Genomic DNA, 22022 nt, shown 5'->3' with positions numbered 1-22022 from the left:
TTGGAAGCTTTTAAAAGAATATTTGTGTTTCGTCCGAAAATCCACTTTTTGCCTAAGGGTAAGCCCACGGTTTTGGGTCAAAATTGACCAAAATTTAAACTCGCCTTTTTTCTCTCCATTATGTCCCTACGCATCTGGGCGTGTCGTAGAATTCTCTTGGGAATCATTTTTAAGTGCAAATAACGCCCTGAGGAAGAATTTTCTCTTTTACCTTTATCCTGACTCCATCTTTTGTGGGCTATTTCTTTGTTCCTAGTCCCTTGGGAGGCCCAAAACGTGTCTAAGGGGACGTTTTCAGACATACTGATTTGATTCAAAGCTTTTAAAAGAATATTTGTTTTTCGTCCTAAAATCGACTTTTTGCCAAGGGGTAAGCTCACGGTTTTGGGTCAAAAAATGACCAAATTTTGAAGTCGGCATTTTTTACTCTTTTATGTCTGTAGCCATCTCGGCGTGTCGTAAAATTCCCTTGGGAATCATTTTTAAGTGCAAATAACGCCCTGAGGAAGAACTTTCTCTTTTACCCTTATCCTGACTCCACATTTTGTGGGTATTTCTTTGTCCCTGGGTTCTGGAGAGGCCTAAAATGTGTTTCAGGGGACCTTTTCGGACATATTGATTCCATTGGAAGCTTTTAAAGAATATTTGTTTTTCGTCTAAAGCTCACGGTTTTGGGTCAAAAATGACCAAGTTTTGATGTCGGCATTTTTCACTCCTTTATGTCTCTAGCCATCTCAGCGTGTCGTAAAATTCCCTTGGGAATCATTTTTAAGTGCAAATAACCCCCTGAGGAAGAATTTTCTTTTTTATCGTTATCCTAACTTTATCTTTTGTGGGCAATTTCTTTCTCCTTGGTCCCTGGGGATACCCAAACCGTGTCTCAGAGGACGTTTTCGGACATACTGATTCGATTGGAAGCTTTTAAAAGAATATTTCTTTTTTCGTCCCAAAATCGACATTTTGCCAAGAAGTAAGCCCACGGTTTTGGGTCAACAATGACCAAATTTTGAAGTCGGCATTTTTCACTCCCTTATTTCCCTAAGGATCTCGGCGTTGTGTAAATTCCCTTGGGAATCAGTGCAAATAACGCCCTAAGAAAGAATTTTCTTTTTCCGCCTTATCCTGACTTCATCTTTTTTGGGCTATTTCTTTGTCCAGGGTTCCTTGGGAGGACTAAAACGCGTTTCAGGACATACTGATTCGATTAGAAGCTATTAAAAGAATATTTGTTATTCGTCCCAAAATCGACTTTTTGCCAAGAAGTAAGCCCACGGTTTTGGGTTAAAAATGACCAAATTTTAAGTTAGCATTAAATTTTTTACTCCTTTATTTCCCTAGATATCTCGGGGTGTTAAAATTTACTTGGGAATCATTTTTAAGTGCAAATAACGCCCTGAGAAAGAATTTCTTTTTTACGCTTTTCCTGACTCCCTCTTTTCTGGACTATTTCTTTGTCTCTTGTTCCTGGGGAATTCTAAAACGTATATCAAGGGATGTTTTCGGACATAGTGATTTGATTGGAAGCTTTTAAAAGAATATTTGTTTTCGTAAAAAAAGATCGACTTTTTGCCAAGGGGTAAGCCCACAGTTTTGGGTAAGCCCACGGTTTTGGGTCAAAAATGACCAAGTTTTGAAGTCGGCATTTTTCACTTCCTTTATTTCCTAAGGGTCTCGGCGTGTTGTAAAATTCCCTTGGGAATACGTTTTAAGTGCACATAACGCCCTGAGAAAGAATTGTCTCTTTCCACCTTATCCTGAGTCCATATTTTCTGGCTATTTCTTTGCCCCTGGTCACTGCAGAGGCCTAAAACCTGGTTTAGGAGACGTTTTCGGACATATTGATTCGATTGGAACCTTTTAAGAGAATATTTGTTTTTCGTCCCAAAATCGAATTTTTGCCAAGGAGTAATCCCACATTTTTGGGTCAAAATTTACCAAATTTTGAAGTCGGCATTTTTTACTCCTTTATCTCTCTAGGGAACCCGGGGTGTCGTAAAATTCCCTTGGGAATCATTTCTCAGTGCAAATAACGCCCTGAGAAAGACTTTTCCTTTTTCTGCCCTATCCTGACTTCACCTTTTCTGGGCTATTTCTTTGTCTCTGGTTCCTCGGGAGGACTAAAAACGTGTGTCATGGGACGTTCAATTGGAAGTTTTTAAAAGAATATTTGTGTTTCGTTCCAAAATCGACTTTTTTCCAAGGGGTAAGTCCAGGGTTTTGATCTTAAAAATGACCAAATTTGATAGTCGCATTTTTCACTCGTTTATGTCCCTAGCCATCTCGGCGTGTCGTAAAATTCGCATTTTTCACTCGTTTATGTCCCTAGGGATCTCCGCGTGTGAAAAGAATCGCTTTGATATCATTTTTAAGTGTAAGTAACGCCCTGAAAAGGATTTTCTGTTTAACCCTTATCCTGACTTCATCTTTTGTGGGCTATTTGGGAGGCCTAAAATGTGTCTGAGCGGCCTTTTTCGGATACACTGATTCTTTTTTTGTTGAGAGTCCAAAAATCGACTATTTTTAAAGGGTAAGTCCAAGGTTTTTGGTCAAAATTGACCAGATTTTTAAGTCGGGATTTTTCACTTGCTTATGTGCCTAGAGTTCTCCGCGTGTCGAAAAAAATCCCTTGGGAATGATTTCTTAGTGCAAATAACGCCCTGACAAAGAAGTTTCTGTTTAATACTCACCCCGACTTCATCTTTTTTTGGGTTATTTCTTTGTCCCTGGTCCCTTGTGAGGCCTATAAAGTGTCTCAGGGGACGATTTCGGACACACATTCACTTGGAAGCTTTTTAAAGAAAATTTGTCTGGGGTCCAAAAAATTGACTTTTTTCCAAGGGGTAAGTCCAGAAGTTTTGGTCAAAAATGACCAAATTTTAAAGTCGGCATTTATTTACTCGTTTATGTCCCTAGGGATCTCCACGTATCGAAAAAGTCTCTTGGGGATTACTTTTTAGTGCAAATAACGCCCCGATAAAGAATTTGCTATTTATCCCTCTCCCTGACTTCATCTTTTGTGGGCTATTTCATTGTCCCTGGTCCCTTGGGAGGCCCAAAAAGTGTCTCAGGGAACGTTTTCGGACACACTGATTCATTTGGAAGTTTTTTAAAGAATATTTGTTGGGGGTCCCAAAATCGACTTTTTCCCAAGGATAAGTCCAGGACTTTGCTCAAAAATGACCAAATTTTGAAGTCGTCATTTCCTGTTTCAAATGAATCAGTGTGTCCGAAAAGGTCCCTGAGACACTTTTTAGTCCTCCCAAGGGACCAGGGACAAAGAAATAGCCCACAAAAGTTGAAGTCAGGGTGAGGGTTAAACAGAAAATTCTTTGTCAAGGCGTTATTTGCACTTAAAAATTTTCCCTAAGGGATTTTTTCGACTCACGGTGAGAAACAAAAACGAGTTTAAAATGCTGACTTCAAAATTTGCTCATTTTTGAGCAAAAACCCTGGACTTACCCCTTCCCCGTAGGGGCATAAACGAGTGAAACATTTTGTCATTATAACATAGCGCGGGTGCATCCTAATCTAATTCCTATTGGCGTCATCATGGTACATTTCTCAACATACGCACGGCCGTGCGTCCATCCGATGACGTGTGCAAGTCAGATGGGGGAAGCATGCGCGCGCTGTGTTATTAAAAAACTTTCACAGAGAGTCTAACACCATAAATAATGTATATTTATAAGAGCTTGAAGCTTAATGAAACGTTAAGATTAAACCGATATGAGAAACCAGTTTCGCCTTTTTTTTTTGTACAGAGAATTTTGTAATCAATGAGGAACAAAACCTGTTTTCCAGGAATCATTTACTTTATTTTCAATATGTTATAGCAGAGCTCCGCGCGCCGGAGGCGCGCGCGCGGAGCCCCATTGATAAGAGATTTTGGTATACCCATGAAAGCGAAAAAGTTGGTTATGACGTCACTGTCCGACCGTCCGTCGTACGTCTGCCCCTCTATGTAAGCCATTGTGAAATGCCACACTCAACCTGTGCGGCAACCCGCGTTTTTTCAGCGGGAAGTGGGGTGGCTTACTTCTTTAAGAAAAACAAACGAGAATTTTGAAGAGCACTAATTTCTTGTTTTCGTTGAATATGTTGTCAAACTACATATGTCAAGAAAGCAGGCGACTAATAAGCAAATTTGAAACCCGAGAGCGACAAAACAAACAGGCGAAATGTCAGTTGAAAACAAACATGTGGTGAGCCGGGTGAGAAGGCAACGCGCGCAAGTCGCATAGAAATCAAATGCATTTTTGCAGGCAACTGTCGGTAATTTTCCATATTTAACATACTTCAAATTATACACAAATACTTCACTTGTTGCCATACGACAAATATTCGTGGATAGATTAACTTTGAACATTCATAATTAATTTGCAGGGCACATTTGTAAACACACAGTAATCGTTTAAATATTTCGGACCACAACCAAACATTATTTTTCCTGTATTCTCCTTTTGTTAACGTTTACTTAAAGACTTGAATTATTTGTGTAAGAGAAATATTTACAGAGTTATGTGTTTTGTGTTGGGCTTCTCTAATTCATTCGCCATTCGCAACGCATAAGTTTTGTAAACACGCTCTAATTTTAAATTAAAGCGCTCACTGAAATATTTCGGACCACAGCCAAACATTATTTTTCCTGTATTTGCCGTTTGTTAACGTTTACTTAGAGACTAGAATTATTTCTGTAGGAGAAATATTCACAGAGTTACGAATTGTTTTGAACATTTTGAGCTGGACTTGTGTAATTTATCCGCCATTCTAAGCGCATAAGTTTTGTAAACACACTCTAATTTTAAGCGCTCACTGAAATATTTCGGGCCACAACCAAACATTTTTTTCTGTATTCTCCGTTTGTTAACGTTTACTTTATTAGAGACTAGAATTATTTCTGTTAGAGAAATAGACGAGCTAGTAGGTTTAAACATTTTACCAGCAAACTTTATTGAAAATTTGTTACCGCCGAGACAAAAACAACAACATGAAAACAGTGATAAATAAACCTCACAACCAGAAGCAAGAATAAAAAGGGCAACCATACTATACTAGTACTGACCCAAAAACGAAAACAGAGCATTGTTATCCTAGCTTAGATGCCGCGGAGATTTAAGCGGCCTTCACACGACAAATTTTTGTTGGCCAACTTGTGTTGGCCAACTCACTTTCATTGGCGTGTGTGAACGACACAACAACATGTTGGCCGACTGTTGGCGACAAATAAAACTTGTCTCTATTCCCGCCAACTTTTTTTCGTGTTGGCCAACTCGCATTTGACGTGTGAACGATAAACTCGATAAACATACATGTGTTGCTGAATATTAACCAATCAAAATTCGTCTACTCATCACGTGATTTGCCCGACCCTCACAAAATCCGCAAAGAAATTTTGAACGCCGCTTTATCCTCTGCGCGAAGTTCTTGCACGAGCGTATTGTACACGCCCAGGGAAGGATTTCTTGCTATGTATGGTTTTACCCAAATCTTTCTCTTTCTCCATCGCTTTTTGTTGTTTCTTCGACGAAAAACATAAAATAAAACCAAGCCTGAAGCGGCAACTGTCCGTGTGTGCCATTGCAACACGGACGCCATGTTGCGAGTTGGTGTATGTTGCAATTTGACGTGTGTTTGACGTTTGAATGCCAGAGTTGGCCAACTTTTTGGAGTTGGCCAATACATGTTGGCCAACAAAAATTTGCCGTGTGAAGGCCGCTATAGAAATTTAAAAGAAACCAAGCGGCGAAGAATACTGTAAAAATTACCAAGTCTGCCGTTCGGCGCTACGACAAGAAGATCAAATTGATAAACCTGAGCCATTAAAGAAAACACAGCAGCACTCTTGGAGCAATTTTTTTCTAGAGATAAGAGACATCAGAAAAGAAACAGATCTTTTTGCTTTGAAAATACCATAATTTATTGGCATTTAAGCTCATTGTTATTTACCTTGGCCGCTTTCACACTTAAGAAAGTCTTTTAAGTAAATTTCTCTTCATCGAATTTATAATCACTCTTTTTCGCTTACCTTCAAGAAAAACGTTGTATCCGCTGTAACATGGTGCATGTCGCCACAAAAAAATATTATAAGTGGTCCTTGAACAGTGTCAGAAGCTTTGTAAACTCAAATGAAAACAAATAAACAACACCATCCAACGTCGCATGTTCATTCACAGAAGTAAAATTTTGATCATTCTTACATGACAGTTTTTGAGCCAATCAAAAACCGTCATTTTGAGACGACATTATCGCAAAATAAACCAAACATTAATTTTGCCTGTTTTTTTTTTTCTTAAATTTTAGTGACAGACTAATATTATTTCTTTAGGAGAAATATTCCTAGAGTCATTAATTGTTTTGAACATTTTGTGCTCGACTTGTGTAATTCATTCTTAGCGCATATTTGTAAACAGTACGCCCTAATTTTAAAGTAAACGTTCAAATATCTCGAACCATAACCAAACATTATTTTTCCTTTATCTCTTTTCTTGTAACGTTTATTATGAGACTATAAATATTTCTGTACGAGGAATATTTACAGAGTAATATATTTTGAAACAAAAATTTTATTTTTATCCGAGCGGCCAAGTTGCACGCGCGTAAACATTACTTGGTCGCCAAATGTTCTTCATTGTAGGCATTTCAAACGTTACACAAATGCATTAAGAGCGGTTGTCAGTAACTTTCGAGAATCCGGCGACAGAAGCGAAAATTCGAATTTTTTTTTATTTGCCCCAAAAGACCCTTTTGGTGAACTATTTTCAAAAATAATATTCAAAAGTTCCAGCGAATTTTTATTTTGGCAAAAATTGGGAAAGTTCGAAATCGGCCAAAACGCGACCGATGGCCCGTTTGAAATTATGCAAATTAGTACATTTTTAAAACTCTCGTTCAAGACAAGGTAGCGTTTTCTCGAGTTGACACTTTCACAATCGTTTTTACATCCCTTGTGCTTGCTTCTAAACTATATTTTATCTCCACCTGAACATTCTTTCATTTAAAATTGCCCACGTAAAGAATACAATGTTTGCTATTCCTTAGATAGAGTGATTTTTGCCATATTTCAGATGACCATATCATCAAGGGTATACAAATATACTGGTAATGAAATCACTTTTTTGAACGGGCAATTGTTCTTATTTATCATGTTAAAATATTTAGTTTGGCCCGTGAAAAGCGAGCGCGCTAGGTCGAGATGTGTGGAATGCACTTTGACACAATTCGCCATTTCAGTACTTCATGTTCCTCCTGTTACTTTGCACTTATCAATACACTTCACGGAAGCTTTTAGATAAAAGCCAAGGTCTCTGTGTTCATTTCATGCTTTTATACATGTAAATAACTAGCTTCAGACTTGAGTGCTCCCCATATCAGCATTAGGTTATCAAATGATTCCTTTCAGGTAAAATTTTCGAGTTTATATTGAGCCGTTCAAGCGAGATGAAAGAGCCGTTCGCAGGGAAATAACTTGAAATCAGTGAAATTTATACCCTGTCTCTCATATCATGCTACACTTCCAAACTACCGTTATTATTAAGCTAGAAAGTGTAAATGCTCCCTTTTTACGTGACCTAAAACAGAATTTGCCTAAAATATTACGAATAAAGTCCACCACAAGAAAAAACTGAAAAAATCGCGCACCGACGTAAATGTAAACATCAGCCGTTTCTCGACTTGCTACATGGATGAAACGCGTCCGTTATTTTACCTCTGTATACATTTATGAGCAGAAAGTAAAAACAAAAAAATCTTCTCTATGCCCATCTGTATAAATGAACTCGCCAATCAGGTTTTGATTTTCTGTATGTTTGTCGAAAATACTGAAGAATGGTGCAACATAATAATTTGTTACTGACTACTTGACTTATTCAATCACAACCGGATACATGTAACACGACTGGAAACTAGATATAAAGAAATGCTCTTACTTGTCTGCAATCGTTACTCACATTATATCTGGCGATATCACATTCCCGAGGCAAGGCTGAAAATTGTCTCAAAATCCGCATATTAGAGATTCAAAGTTTTGAACAACGCAACAACTTCCATTGCGTGACAAGTGAAATGTGAAACACAAGCGTGCGAAAAGCACCGGAATAAACAATGTCAAGATTCGCCCTTGTGATGACAGTGCGAAAATGATTTTTGAAATTACAAGAAGAAATTGAGGCAAGTCAAGGTCTGCAAGGTATATTTGATTGCCGGATTGAAACGAAAATCATGTTTCCTCCTCCTCAGGTTAACCTAAAACGAAGTTTTTTTTTTCGTTCCATTCATGGTGAACGTCCTCATTGCATTGATTAACCGTATAACACATTGCAAATATTGCGCACCTTTTGAGCTTGATCCGCAACTTTTGCGCGTTGATCCATGACGAAAGACAAACTTCACTCTCCTAAATATAATAGCTTTTTGTTTGAGGATAGTATTGAAATACTGCATTAAGGTTTCAAAAGGTCTTAATTTGTTAACTTGATTTAAATTAATTTCGGTTTTACTTTTCCTGTAATGTTATTTTATTGATGAGAATCCGGCACAGACAATACAGAGTGAATCTCACAAAAGGAAAACTCCATGATTATTGTTTCAGTCCATTAAATATACCTTGCAGACCTTGACTTGCCTCAATTTCTTCTTGTAATTTCAAAAATCATTTTCGCACTGTCATCACAAGGGCGAATCTTGACATTGTTTATTCCGGTGCTTTTCGCGCGCTTGAGTATCACATTTCACTTGTCACGCAATGAAAGTTGTTGCGTTGTTCAAAACTTTGAATCTCTAATATGCGGATTTTGAGACAATTTTCAGCCTTGCCTCGGGGATGTGATATCGCCAGATATAATGTGAGTAACGATTGCAGACAAGTAAGAGCGTTTCTTTATATCTAGTTTCCAGTCGTGTTACATGTATCCGGTTGTGATTGAGAGTCAAGTAGTTAGTAACAAATTATTATGTTGCACCATTCTTCAGTATTTTCGACAAACATACAGAAAATCAAAGCCTGATTGGCGAGTGCATTTATACAGATGGGCATAGAGAAGATTTTTTTGTTTCTACTTTCTGCTCATAAATGTATACAGAGGTAAAATAACGGACGCGTTTCATCCATGTAGCTAGTCGAGAAACGGCTGATGTTTACATTTACGTCGGTGCGCGATTTTTCCAGTTTTTTCTTGTGGTGGACTTTATTCGTAATATTTAAGGCAAATTCTGTCTTAGGTCACGTAAAAAGGGAGCATTTACACTTTCTAGCTTAATAATAACGGTAGTTTGGAAGTGTAGCATGATATGAGAGACAGGGTATAAATTTCACTGATTTCAAGTTATTTCCCTGTTAACGGCTCTTTCATCTCGCTTGAACGGCTCAATTTTAACTCGAAAACTTTACCTGAAAGGAATCATTTGATAACCTAATGCTAATATGGGGAGCACTCAAGTCTGAAGCTAGTTATTTACATGTATAAAAGCATGAAATGAACACAGAGACCTTGGCTTTTATCTAAAAGCTTCCGTGAAGTGTATTGATAAGTGCAAAGTAACAGGAGGAACATGAAGTACTGAAATGGCGAATTGTGTCAAAGTGCATTCCACACATCTCGACCTAGCGCGCTCGCTTTTCACGGGCCAAACTAAATATTTTAACATGATAAATAAGAACAATTGCCCGTTCAAAAAAGTGATTTCATTACCAGTATATTTGTATACCCTTGATGATATGGTCATCTGAAATATGGCAAAAATCACTCTATCTAAGGAATAGCAAACATTGTATTCTTTACGTGGGCAACTTTAAATGAAAGAATGTTCAGGTGGAGATAAAATATAGTTTAGAAGCAAGCACAAGGGATGTAAAAACGATTGTGAAAGTGTCAACTCGAGAAAACGCTACCTTGTCTTGAACGAGAGTTTTAAAAATGTACTAATTTACATAATTTCAATCGGGCCATCGGTCGCGTTTTGGCCGATTTCGAACTTTCCCAATTTTTGCCAAAATAAAAATTCGCTGGAACTTTTGAATATTATTTTTGAAAATAGTTCACCAAAAGGGTCTTTTGGGGCAAATAAAAAAAAATTCGAATTTTCGCTTCTGTCGCCGGATTCTCGAAAGTTACTGACAACCGCTCTTAATAGTTTCCACAGGAGAAATATTTGAAAGAGCGTAATTTTTTCAACCACAAGTGTTTTATGGTCTCGAACGTCATCGGAATTCCGCAATGTAATCTCGCACGATCGACAAGAACAGCTTATGGTTCAAAACCTTTTCCGCTGACGCGTAAAAAGTTTGCTTTATATGCACTTAAGATAATTACATATAACTCAAGACAGGATGAAGAATTTGTAACGTTATTACGTTTATACAATAAGCAGAGCAGCATGTATATAAATGCTATTTAAAAGGAATTGTGGAGCTCCGCTTTTAGGCTTGGCTAAATATATATATATTAAAAGAACTGGTTCATGCTTTTAGCTGTGCGTATATGGAGTAATGGATGCACTTGGGAAGTTTGGAGAGCACTCAAGAAGCTAGAGTTGCTCTCGGCTACGCCTCGAGCAACTCTTACGCTTCTCTCGCGCTCTCCAAACTTCCCGCGTACATCCATAACTCGATATACGCACGCTAAGAATGACCCAATTCTTAAATAGACCCCTTCTTATTCCGGAATACTGCCAATGGAACGCGCCCTAGGTTGAACTGTCGCGTTAGTTTTATTTGCAATTTTAAGTTCACAGATCATCTAAGCAGGATCTCCCCGCAAGATATTAAACCAGCTGCTTACTCCTCTATTCACTCCCAGTGGAATATAAGATCCAGGTTAAATATCGAAGTGCTAATACTAACAAGTCTGGATTTTTTTTTCTTCGAGATTAAAATATCCAATATTTGATGCAAATATCTTTTTGGCAGGCAACATTGTAAGAAAACTGATTTTTTTTTTTTTTTGGTTTTTTATAACACTGACAGGAAGCCATATTTCTCCACAAAATCGTTTTCAATGCGCCTTTTCGAAATCCTTTTTCAAAAAATTTAATAAAACTTTCAAAACAAATAAATGTGACGAGAATATTAAAAGGTACCTCATTTACATTGATTGATAAAGACAGGTGTTTGTCTTGTTTTCAGTCGTCACTTGACAGCTAGCGACCGAGTGTGAAGAGATCTCCTGTCACCGTACAAGAACTTGAATGATCTGCAATGTAGGTAGCCGTTCAATGATAACAACCATCTCTGGGCCAGAGTTGTAGCTGCAAACCCTTTTTACAGTGAGAAACAAAAGAGGCGGTAGGAGGAACATTTAATAACGTTAAATGGTAATGTTTGTCAGTTTGCCAGTCAGTTTATTGATTGCCTCGCACACAGAAATACGCTGACATTTCAAGTAGTGCTGAAGGAGAGTTGAGCCAACAGTCGCTGCATCAAAACAAAAACGCTTTTAATTAGTTGTTGCTGTGAAAGTTTCAAACTAAATAATTGAAAAAAAGGTTTTTTCTTCGGCAAAATGCCAGCTCAAAATTTCATAACGCTCTAAAACTAATTCCTTTCGTTTACGAATAGTCAAATATGTCATTGAAAATGCGAAATAAGGTCATGTAGAATTTTCGTTTAGCCACAACAGCTTATAAATTCGGGGAATAAGATTCAGTCCCATAAAACGCTCTGCGACTTAAATTTTCAGTTAAAGCATCCGAGCAGATCAATCTCTATTATATGCCTTTAAAAGGGTAGAAAACGATCTAGACCTCTGATAAGAGAGAACAATTCAGTTATTTTCATTAAACGGTCTCGTTTTGTGTCCCTGAATCTTGCATGGGAAGTTTTCCTTGTCGGTGACACAGTCTCTTAGTTACAAACATATTGGAATTATGTAGTGCGCGCTGCGTTTCGTTCAAGAGTTAAACTGGAGTAAGGAGTCACAAATTAAAACATGCCAACTTATTTCTTCTTGTAACATGTTACACTAAACAAAGGCAGGAGTTCGTCTGAACCACCTTCGGTGTGAATACATCAAATGATCCCGGTCGCTCCACTTTGCACTGCGAGTAAGAGCTTAATTATTTAGCAACTCTAAATACGTCTGAAGTATCTTCGGTATCTGATACTAACACATCTCTCACAACGACCACAAAATTATAACTCTCAACGACTGAGGTAGTTTTAGTAAAACAAGCAAACAAACATACAAAGGAAACCAAGGTTGTACACTGTAAAACCCAGGCATTGTTGGGAAAATGAACGGTATTTTCTTTCCTCATCTTTAATAATAATGCACACCGCAACCATAAATATTAATAATTGTAAAACACAACTGCAATTCAGAATTTTCAGTTATATGCAACGACACTACAATTATTTCTAAGTCAGGCTAAGTAACCCTGTGCTGTACTAGGATGAGAATAAGAATTCAACAAATAACTTACTTTTTGAAAGTCGTTGATTCTTGAGTGCTAGTCATCAATTCTTTATTGACCATCACTCTTACTAGTAGCCACCCGTCAAATTTGAATTGAACACCGACAACATAACATAAGATAAGATAATGAGACAAGAAAAACTAAGATGAGATAACATAAGATAACATAACATAACATAACATAAGATAGAATAAATAAAATAAAATAACTAAGATAAGATTAAAAGAGAAGAAAGATAAAACAAGATAAAACAATGATAAAAATATGACAAGATGAGATAAGATAATGAGACAAGACAAGACCTTGAAGATAAAATAAAATAAGATAATTAAGATAAGTTTACATACGATAAGACAAGATAAGACAAAATAAGAAAAACTTTAGTTAACTTGGAAATGGAGAATATAGTGTTAATGATGGAACTGAAAGGTGAAACAATGATAGAAAAAATTAATGCTGACTGGCTTCATCTGCAATAGATCATCATAGCTGATTATTATGACTTTACAGAAAGCAATTCATAACAAACAGTTTTAATTTAGAACTATTTTTAAAGCAAAAAAATTATCCATGGTGACTGACATATTTCAATCGAGCCAGCACTATTGATTGTGATAAATGCATGGATAACATACTCTGTATATGGCTGATTTCTGAAAATCCCTTATAAATAAAAACATCATCCTTTTTGCTAAACATGGAGAGAGTCGACATCAATTCAAATTATTCAAGGAGCAATGATAGAAGATAAGATAAGATAAGACAAGATAAGATAAGATAAGACAAGATCAGAAAAAACTTTAATTAGTTCACTTAGGAATGAAGAATATAGCCGGTTAATGATGAGAAAAAGGTGAAACTATGAAAAAGAAATTTAATGCTGGCTGGCTTCATCGACAATAGATCATCATAGCTGATTATTATGACTTTACAGAAAGCAATTCACAACAAACAGCTTTAATTTAGAGCTGTTTTTAAAACAAGAAAAAATTATCCATGGCGACAGACATCTCACCTTCAATCAAGCTATCAAGCCACCACTATTGATTGTGATAAATGGATGGATAAAATACTCTGTATATTGCTGATTTTTGAAAATCCCTTCAACCAAACTAAATGATCCTTTTTGCTTCACACGAAGGGAGCCGACATCAATTCAAAATATTCAACGAGAAATAATTATTTTTTGTTTTATATCTCGTTTATTTTTCAGTTGGCTCGATTTTCTCTGTTCTTTTAGGGTGAACTTGATATATTCAACAAAGCGACCCTAGAAATTAACAGCTGCCTGAAAAGCTGCTGGCGACTTGGATAGTAATAGGGGAAACTGGGCCTGAAACAATAGCTACATACATACATACATACATACATACATACATACATACATACATACATACATACATACATACATACATATAATTTTTGTTAAGGCAGGTCGGTTTGTGGCAACCCAAAGGCTGGTGTGGACCTGCCAGGAACTAAAAAGACTGCTTAAATATATGTACAATTCTAAAGAAAAAGAAAAGAAATTTCAAGAACTTAGAAATATAAAAAATCCGTTTGCTTGGATGTTATCACACAGGCCTCCTTTTCGAATTGAATGCGATCTAATGTCCTTGAGGCCTGTCTAAGTTTTTGTTTAAAAAGCTGTAGGGAGGAAGCATCCTTGATGGCTTTAGGCAGCAAATTCCAGACAATGGGCCCTCTGTACCTTGCACTATTCCTACCAAGGGTCACTGTTACACCGTACATACGGAAAGTCATTAATACGCCTTAGGTTATAATTACTATCAATGTTGCGTTTTGTGAAAAGGGCAGTAAGTTGATCAGGTAAACTATTATGATAAACTTGATACATTATAGAAGCGAGTCTACGTTTGATTATAACTGAGCTGATAACGACAAAATAAAAAATACAAACAAATCACTCTTTTTCGGGTGAATACTGATATATATTCAATAAACCGTCCCTGAAAATTAAGCTGGTGGCGACTTGGATCTTTATCGGGGAAACTGGGCCTGAAACAATAGCTGATAACGACAAAATAAAAAGTACAAACAAAATCACATTAAACGGACAGTAAATGATTATGGTGCAACTTCGTGCCCAGGGTCTCTCCTCCCCTGAGAACGAGGTTGGCATATAGTCTCGTCTAACATAGATAGACTATGTATCAGTCAATTCCAGCATTCCCCGCGATCCCCCGGTTATAAGTGAGACATTGTCTATCCTGGATGTCGCGCATTAGTCTACTCACAACTGCCACAACTGGTAATCAGATGGATATATATCAGTAAGCTACTTGGAAGATTTACATGGCTAAGGAGTATATATCCTTTACTTTCTTAGTTTGGTTTAAACCGTCTTCAACATCACAATGAACTTCAACTGTCTTGCGATGATCTTCATTCCTCTCTTTCTGACAATTTCTCATAACACACTTGCAAACAACGAATGCCCGGACGATATTTATGACATCAGCAAAGATGAAGTAACAGGATGTCCGAGGATCAACGTATCTGCAGTAATGCTGTCATTTCCTCCGTATGTGATAGCAGAACAGGAAAGCGGTGATGTCTGGGCACACGGTATCGCGTTTGACTACATTGTAGAGAGCTTTAGAGGCTGCTGTGAAAACTCAGAATCCGACGTCCCAACACTCGAAATGTTGAACGGCTTCAACACAAACAATGACTTAAATGTCTTTCAGGAAGCTTTTCTTAATGCGGATGTCATATTTCCTGTTACAGAAAGTCTGGAGACGCAATTGACGTTTTCAGGCATTGGTTACTCATTCCACGACATTGTTAAATCGCCTGGTTATGTTCTCATTGGTCGCATCGATAACTACAACAGGAAAGCCAGGAGTTTGGTGTTACATTCTCTCTTCGATTCTTGGGCTTTATTTGTATTGACCTTTCTCCTAGCCGGAATAGCTGGGATTTTTATTTGGGCACTGGTAAGTTCAAGACGATGCTAAATTAAATCATATTAATTAGTAAAACCTGGATAATGTTATAATGCAATTCCAGGGATTTGATTGGCTTAGTGACCATGAGCCATTACATCATGCCCGAGAAATAGCGACCATTCTGGTTGTTCTTGCAAAAGAGAAATCAGCAAAATTCACCAAAATTTCTTGATTATTTTCAATGGCTATTTATCATCTCATATCCAAAATCTCATATCCAACAAACGTGGGTAGAATAATTGTGCAAATCACCTAATCACTACAAAACAAGTTGTATCGAGCTAGCCACAAGGAAGACTTCAAATACGTCATTAAGAAATGTGACTGCATATGTACACTACACACTAGATTTTCAGCGTCGGGTAATTTTCATGTCCAACGTTCAAGGCTTAACCAACAGCTGCTGTCCTTTTCTAGAATTGGAACGAGAATTTGCAATAAAATTCCTCCTCAATTACGTGAGTTACGTAAGACACTTTTCAAGCGTAAACTGCATGAATTGCTCTTAAAGATTCTGGAGACTTATCAGGAGGAGGTGTATGTTGATATAAACGCTGTTACTCGTATCAAGCTTGCATTTAACTTTCTGTAAATTTTCTTTTCCTTTTGAGCATGTAAACAACTATCAATGCTACCCACCTCGAATAGCCCTTGCTAATTGTGGGTAATTAATATTGTAATAAGTCTTCTCTCATAAAAAATTGTTGTTGTTGTTGTTATGTATGTAGTTTTTTTTCCTTTGTAGGAGTACCATGTGAAAAACGAAGACTTTCCTTTGTCCTTTATAAGAGGTTCTTACGAAGGCCTCTGGTGGGCTTTTATCAGTATGACCACTGTTGGGTAGGAAAAAGATCAATTATTTATCACGGGACCAAACAAAAACTGTAGTCCTTCTCCTCTTTGGCAAATAGTATATTATATACGTGCTTAAGTTCGATTCAGGAACAACTAGCCTTGTGGAGAGAGACTAATTGCTTCCACCTTAACAACGGTCAAACGTTAAAAACAAGGATTTGGCTTTGAGAGCTCCAAGCTGATAAGTTTGTTGTGAGTCTGTGGGTTCACTAAATCGTTTCAGGAACCAGGTTTTCCGGATATCACACAATCAAACAGAAACAAAAACGTAGTGCCGGCCAGTCTCCACATTTATCCCATGCCACAGAGAATACAGCCAATCAGAAAGCTAGAAACCCGTTGCATATTCTGCGGTATGCAACGGGTAGTTTTCCACGAAAAAATCCCGGCGTTCCTCGCGGCCTACTAGTTTGTCAATGAGTTTTTCTTGAATACTTCTTACTTTTTGTTGAAAGGCTTTATACATTTAATGAGCAGTACCCGAGTGGCATGGGATAAATTATACTTATGGTATACCGCGAATATCCCACTTGTAACTTGATATTTCTTAGCAGACACACGAGCCTTTGTCACTCGTGGGATATTTCACGGTATACCACTCGAAAACATTGCATAACTAGTATATATTACACTTTGAAAAAGACTTTTTTGAAGTAAATCGTAAAATAATTTAGCAAATTCACAGACTCAGAAAAATCTTATCATCTTTGAACTCTCAAATTACAAATCTTATCTTTAGCGAACGTGTCTTATTTTCTACGTTTGATCGCGGTTAATCTCCAACCTAACATACGAATCCATCCTCCTCCTACATGACCTGTCGCCGGGAAGTCCGAATTGTCATCAGTTTGGTTCCTCCCCTTTGACCTCACCACTATGGGTGACCTTACCATGAACGCTAATACTCCAGAAGACAAAGCTTTCAGGATCTGAGGAACACCCAGGAAAAGAGCGTGTGGGGTTTAATCATGAGAAATAGGATTTAAGGGTGCAGTCTGGGTAAATGTCATGATTTTAAAAGTTGGGGCGATGAATGTAAATACGATGTTCAGTTTGTTCACTCAAAACCCAATACTGTTCACAGTCTATTTGCTAAGCAAACAGTTTCCATTTATCGTGTGCAGATATGGGGATAAGACTCCGAGATCGTTCATTGGCCGCCTGTTTGGTGTGCTATGGATTCTGCTTGGTTTGATTGTTACCACCATGTTTATTGCTACTGTAACATCCGCTCTGCAGCACAGCTCCACACCAGAATTCATTAACGCTTTGGAAGGAATGGAAGTAAGTCTCATCACGACGCTTAAGGGAAAAACGTGAGGGAAGGTTATATTGATACGGAGAAATGAAGCTGCCGCTCGCCTCGAGGAGTATGTCCGCGTATAATCATAAGACGACAAGAAATCATAAGAACAAAACTGCCATCCATAGATTTATTTCACATTTCTATTGCCTAGGTTACATTCAAACGTGATCAGGGTTACAGTTCTAGCCTTTAAGATAAAATAGGTGAATGTCATGGAATTTGTTTTTACACCTAGTCATAAAAAGCGCAAAAATACCTTAAGAAGTCAAAGCTTCTCGGACCATCCCGAGATGCACAGAGCGCATGCGCGCGCAGGAGCAAAAGGGGGAACTTACTGTATCCCCCTGATATTTAGCTAGAACGTCTTTTGTAGGTCGGTGTACTGTTGCGAGACAGCGAGGCTCAGGCTGAAGCAAGTTACCTTGGAGCAAACCCCATTGGTGAGTGTCATGTTTAAAATAAGTTATTTCAGTTTTCTTTTGGCTTGTTGTCGTTGTTACACAACTTTACATCTTTTTTTCTGACGGATATTCAGGCACCTCGCAAAGACCTATGAAAACTGAATATGCCCTCAGCAGCCAAGTTATAAAACTTCAAACTCAGTATATATGACGATGCTAGTACAGGGACGAATTTCCCCCAAACTTTGTGTTTAGCTCACAAAGTATTGTGGTCAAATGTACAACCCCCACCGTTTTCCGTATTTTGAATTAAAATTGTGGGATTCATCTTGAAGAACACCAGAGAGAAGTAGTTGTTCCCTCAAGTACCTTTTCCCATACAAGTCCTTTTTTCTAAGCATTCACACACCGTAACTGTGACGCTTACATACGATACGACCGTGAGTGAATTAAGCAAACGGGCATGTTTAAAAGGTTTCTTTTACATCAATATATTAAAATTCGGCTTAACAATGAAGCCAAGAGGACACAAACAAAAGAAATTAGATAATTATGTGTATTCATTTCTATTGTTTGTATCCTCTGGACCTCGATATCAAGTTGAATTTTTATGTTTTGAAAGGAACCTATTGGTTGAAAGTGGCCTCGATTTTATACATCCTGCTGAGCGGGTTATGTCGATCTCGCTTATTTCCTATATTGGCTCTTTGGGTTAACGAGGTTCCGCAATACATGCAACTTAAAACTTGTATTTCAGTGGTTTTCCTTGGTTTGAGTTAACTTCGAATTGATCTGTGTATATGTATATATCTGTGTATATGTTTCTTTTTTTCGCAGTTTACAGGGAAATTAACGATTTAGATGACGCCCTGTTCAACGATGACGTAGAAGGCATCTTTATGGAGAGGCTCCACGCTTATTACTATTTCAACGATAAAGTCAATGATGACAACTTGCGAGTGTTCCATGCTGTTCAGGCGGAGATCTCATACAAAATGGCGCTTAAGATAAATACAGCGTGCACATTTTTGAAGAAAAACAATTGCTTCAGACGGCGCCTGGAACATCCCTTAATTGGTTCACTTATCAAACGCTATACTAAACCTTTGAAGGTACTTGCTGTTGTTTGTCTGTTTGTTTCATTTTATGATCATGCCATTTTCAATACACATATATGTCATCACCCTTTGAAGGACAAATACTCTCAGTAACCCAATATCTACTGCAGTAGTAATCGCTTTAATTTTGTTATCGTTTTTTGAGTTCCAAATAGCTTTAAACACAACTCCATAGAGTAACACTGTATATCGTCACTTATCAGTTGAAGATATAAAAAAATGTGTATTTTTGTGCAAAAAAAACTCAGACGGTTTAGGGAAGGAAATATTCGGTCAGATTTGTTATATACATACTTCAGATGTATGCCTCATTACCGGATGGTAAATGGGAATTTCAGTAAATGCAAATGGCTGGTAAATGGGAGTTTCAGTCGCTTCCACAGAGTGGCTCTTTCATCCACTGTTTCCAGGTCGAATTGGAATTTGGGAATATTAGTTTATGTGGAGGGAGGTAAAACGGAGTACCTGGAGAATATACAACACAATCTCTAATGCAACAGGGTATTTTTACGATAATCACGTTATTTTTCCCCCAGGTTTTCAAACCATCAGTGGATACAGAAGGTATACTGGCAGGGAGTGCCAAACACACAGAAATTTTACTTCTCGCCGTTTTGGGTGTCTTTCTTGGTCTTTTCATACTTGGGGTCTTACTCGAGTTTTTTGTCAAGAAATCGGGGAAATGGCCCTGTGAACCAACTTTACGTAAGTATTTTTTCTTTCCAGGCGAAATCAAGAACTCAATTCATTTAATTTAGAAGGAGGCACCAAGTACGTGCAAAAGACTTGGATAGCAAAAAATAAGATTGCTGGAAACCGACAATGCACGAAAAGAGACACGTCTACGTTAATGTTTCTGTTTCATAGTATGTCAGGAAGTGAGACAGGATTCTGCCTTTGCTTGAGCAACATTTCGTGATGTGCAAGGAATGGATAACATTAGCTCTTCTAGCACATCATCACTGTGCTAGCACATCATTACTCATTGAAAAACAACTACTACGTTGCTGAGAGCATTTTCCCCATTTTCCAAGGGATGTATTTCCTGGCATAAGATTTTCGCCAATTTGGAGAATTTGTTGAAACTTTCATCTTTCATTGTTTCCTTAGAGATGATAACTGCCGAAAGTTTATGTAGTAAAACTTTTTTAACATTTTTGGTAACAACGTACTCCCACCTCAGGACGGTATAGTTCTGTTTAAAACACGAGCAGCAGTGTTTTATCGGGATTTAAAACCACGAGGCGCAGCCGAGTGGTTTTAGACCCGATAAAACACGTGCTGCGAGTTTTTTGAACGGCTTCAAAAACATTCCTGGAAAAGCGTGTGTCAAGAGAGTTCTTACCAATAATGCTTTTGTGAACGTTGGAAATTAGCATACGAGAAAAACATTAAACATCGCAAACAAATAAGGACGAGGTTTTATCGGGTTTTAAAACCACTACACGTGATGTTTTATCGACCATTTGATAGGCCAATGGACTTATGAATTATTTATACGTTTTTGAAACAATGAACAACTCTCTGTTTTTCAGGTGATAATAGAGTGTCTGATGTAAGTACCCTTCATCTTAACATCACATTGAGACAGCTCGATAGCCTGGAACAGAATCTAGAGAAACTCTCCTCTCAAGTTCAGACTATGAAAGAAAGCCTTTCAAGCAGAAACAAACAACAGCCAACGGACAACAGCCTCAAGCTAACTGAGGTTCATTCCAGCATTTCCTAGAATGAAAGCTGTTCTATTCTGTTTCTTGGTGGGAAGATCCAAACAGGAATCGTTTTTTCACTGCATTGCAGAGGAAGTATTTGGACGAAAAACGTTAACTATAGTCCGTTGTGTTTTAAACAACCACCATACTGGATTGCAACAGTGTACCTCTTCAACGATACACGGTGATACACTTTTCACTTTAATATCATGATGACTTCCGTTTAAGATTTAAATTGACAGACACGAACAATATTCTCTTTTTAAAGATAAATCTTTGCAAAAAAATTGACAAGATTATAACTGAGAATCACAGTAAGCTAGTTTGTGCCAGCCGTCAATCCGTGAAAACTTGGATCTGATCAATACTTCTTGGGCCTGACAACTCTCCTCGAGTGGTGTTTTGAGGAAAACAGACCCCTTCACATTGCCGTGAAATCGACTACAGATCACTAGATAAAATCGGAAAGACATGCAAAAATAAATTGCATTCAACTTGCTAACATTATCATTACAATACAACAGGTTGACAGGTATCAGTAATTTGTAAGTTTTATACTTTATCCACCACCACACTCAGATCATGAATGGCACTGAAAGAGTTCTAAGAAGAATAAATATTCATTGATCTACAGACGTTTGCCCTAGTTTTAAAATTGCGGAAAATACCTAATCGGTCATACCAGTTCACCCACTAGCATATTTTCTGGTCCTCGTCATTTGCAAGGCTTATAGATCCCTAGCCCGCTCCTGATATTAAGCTTACTAGCTGAACACAAAACATTTTCTACTATCAAAGGTAATATAAAAGCTATCAGAATGCATTACTGTTTTTCTGTCCCTTTCAACTTGTAGCTTTGAAGGATCTAATTATTACGAACCACCATTATGACGTAATTTGTCGTATCGGGAGCACTCTGACCAGCTACAAAGTTGGCTAAAACTGTTGGGATGCACTTAAAACCTGAATGAAGTAGGTCAGAAGCATGACATGTCCTTTAAAAGTTGTTCGGGAAGAAGTAGCTCATAGAGAGATAGCATAGCAACACCAAATGTATTCTGGCAACTACCTCTGTGAACCGGGCTTGATTTTGGATGTACATCATACTGCAGATACCGAAATGAAGAAAAGCATATAAATGGCCTTTTTTCGGTCAACGAGAGAGAAAAGACCATCAAGGCATTAGTGTACCCAGGCCCGTAGCAAGGCTAAAGTAACTAGGGGGGCCGAGCAAAATGGTTAAACAAAAC

General features: G+C 37.7%; 1 protein-coding gene across 3 annotated transcripts in view; it reads left to right on the top strand.

Moving 5' to 3' along the window:
• The window catches only part of LOC146470589 (uncharacterized), a 38993-nt gene extending 17105 nt beyond the window's left edge, over positions 1-21888 (top strand). Inside the window, exons 1-8 of one of the 3 annotated variants that reach the window (XM_085121755.1) lie at positions 11133-11278; positions 14759-15368; positions 16126-16220; positions 17360-17519; positions 17915-17981; positions 18780-19054; positions 19597-19765; positions 20596-21888. In XM_085121755.1, coding sequence (XP_084977881.1) covers positions 14787-15368; positions 16126-16220; positions 17360-17519; positions 17915-17981; positions 18780-19054; positions 19597-19765; positions 20596-20789 — 1542 coding nt within the window. In that variant the 5' untranslated portion in view covers positions 11133-11278; positions 14759-14786 and the 3' untranslated portion in view covers positions 20790-21888. Of the gene's footprint in view, positions 1-11132; positions 11308-14758; positions 15369-16125; positions 16221-17359; positions 17520-17914; positions 17982-18779; positions 19055-19596; positions 19766-20595 lie in introns of those variants that run through there. The other 2 variants (XM_085121756.1, XM_085121757.1) reach the window with 2 other exon arrangements.
• The last annotated feature ends 134 nt before the right edge of the window (positions 21889-22022 follow it).

The sequence above is a fragment of the Pavona decussata genome, unplaced genomic scaffold, assembly GCF_977016875.1.
Source record: "Pavona decussata unplaced genomic scaffold, jaPavDecu1.1 SCAFFOLD_113, whole genome shotgun sequence".
Lineage (NCBI taxonomy): Eukaryota > Metazoa > Cnidaria > Anthozoa > Scleractinia > Agariciidae > Pavona > Pavona decussata.
The sequence above is the reverse complement of the archived record's forward strand: the minus strand, read 5'-3'. Positions and strand labels throughout refer to the sequence as shown.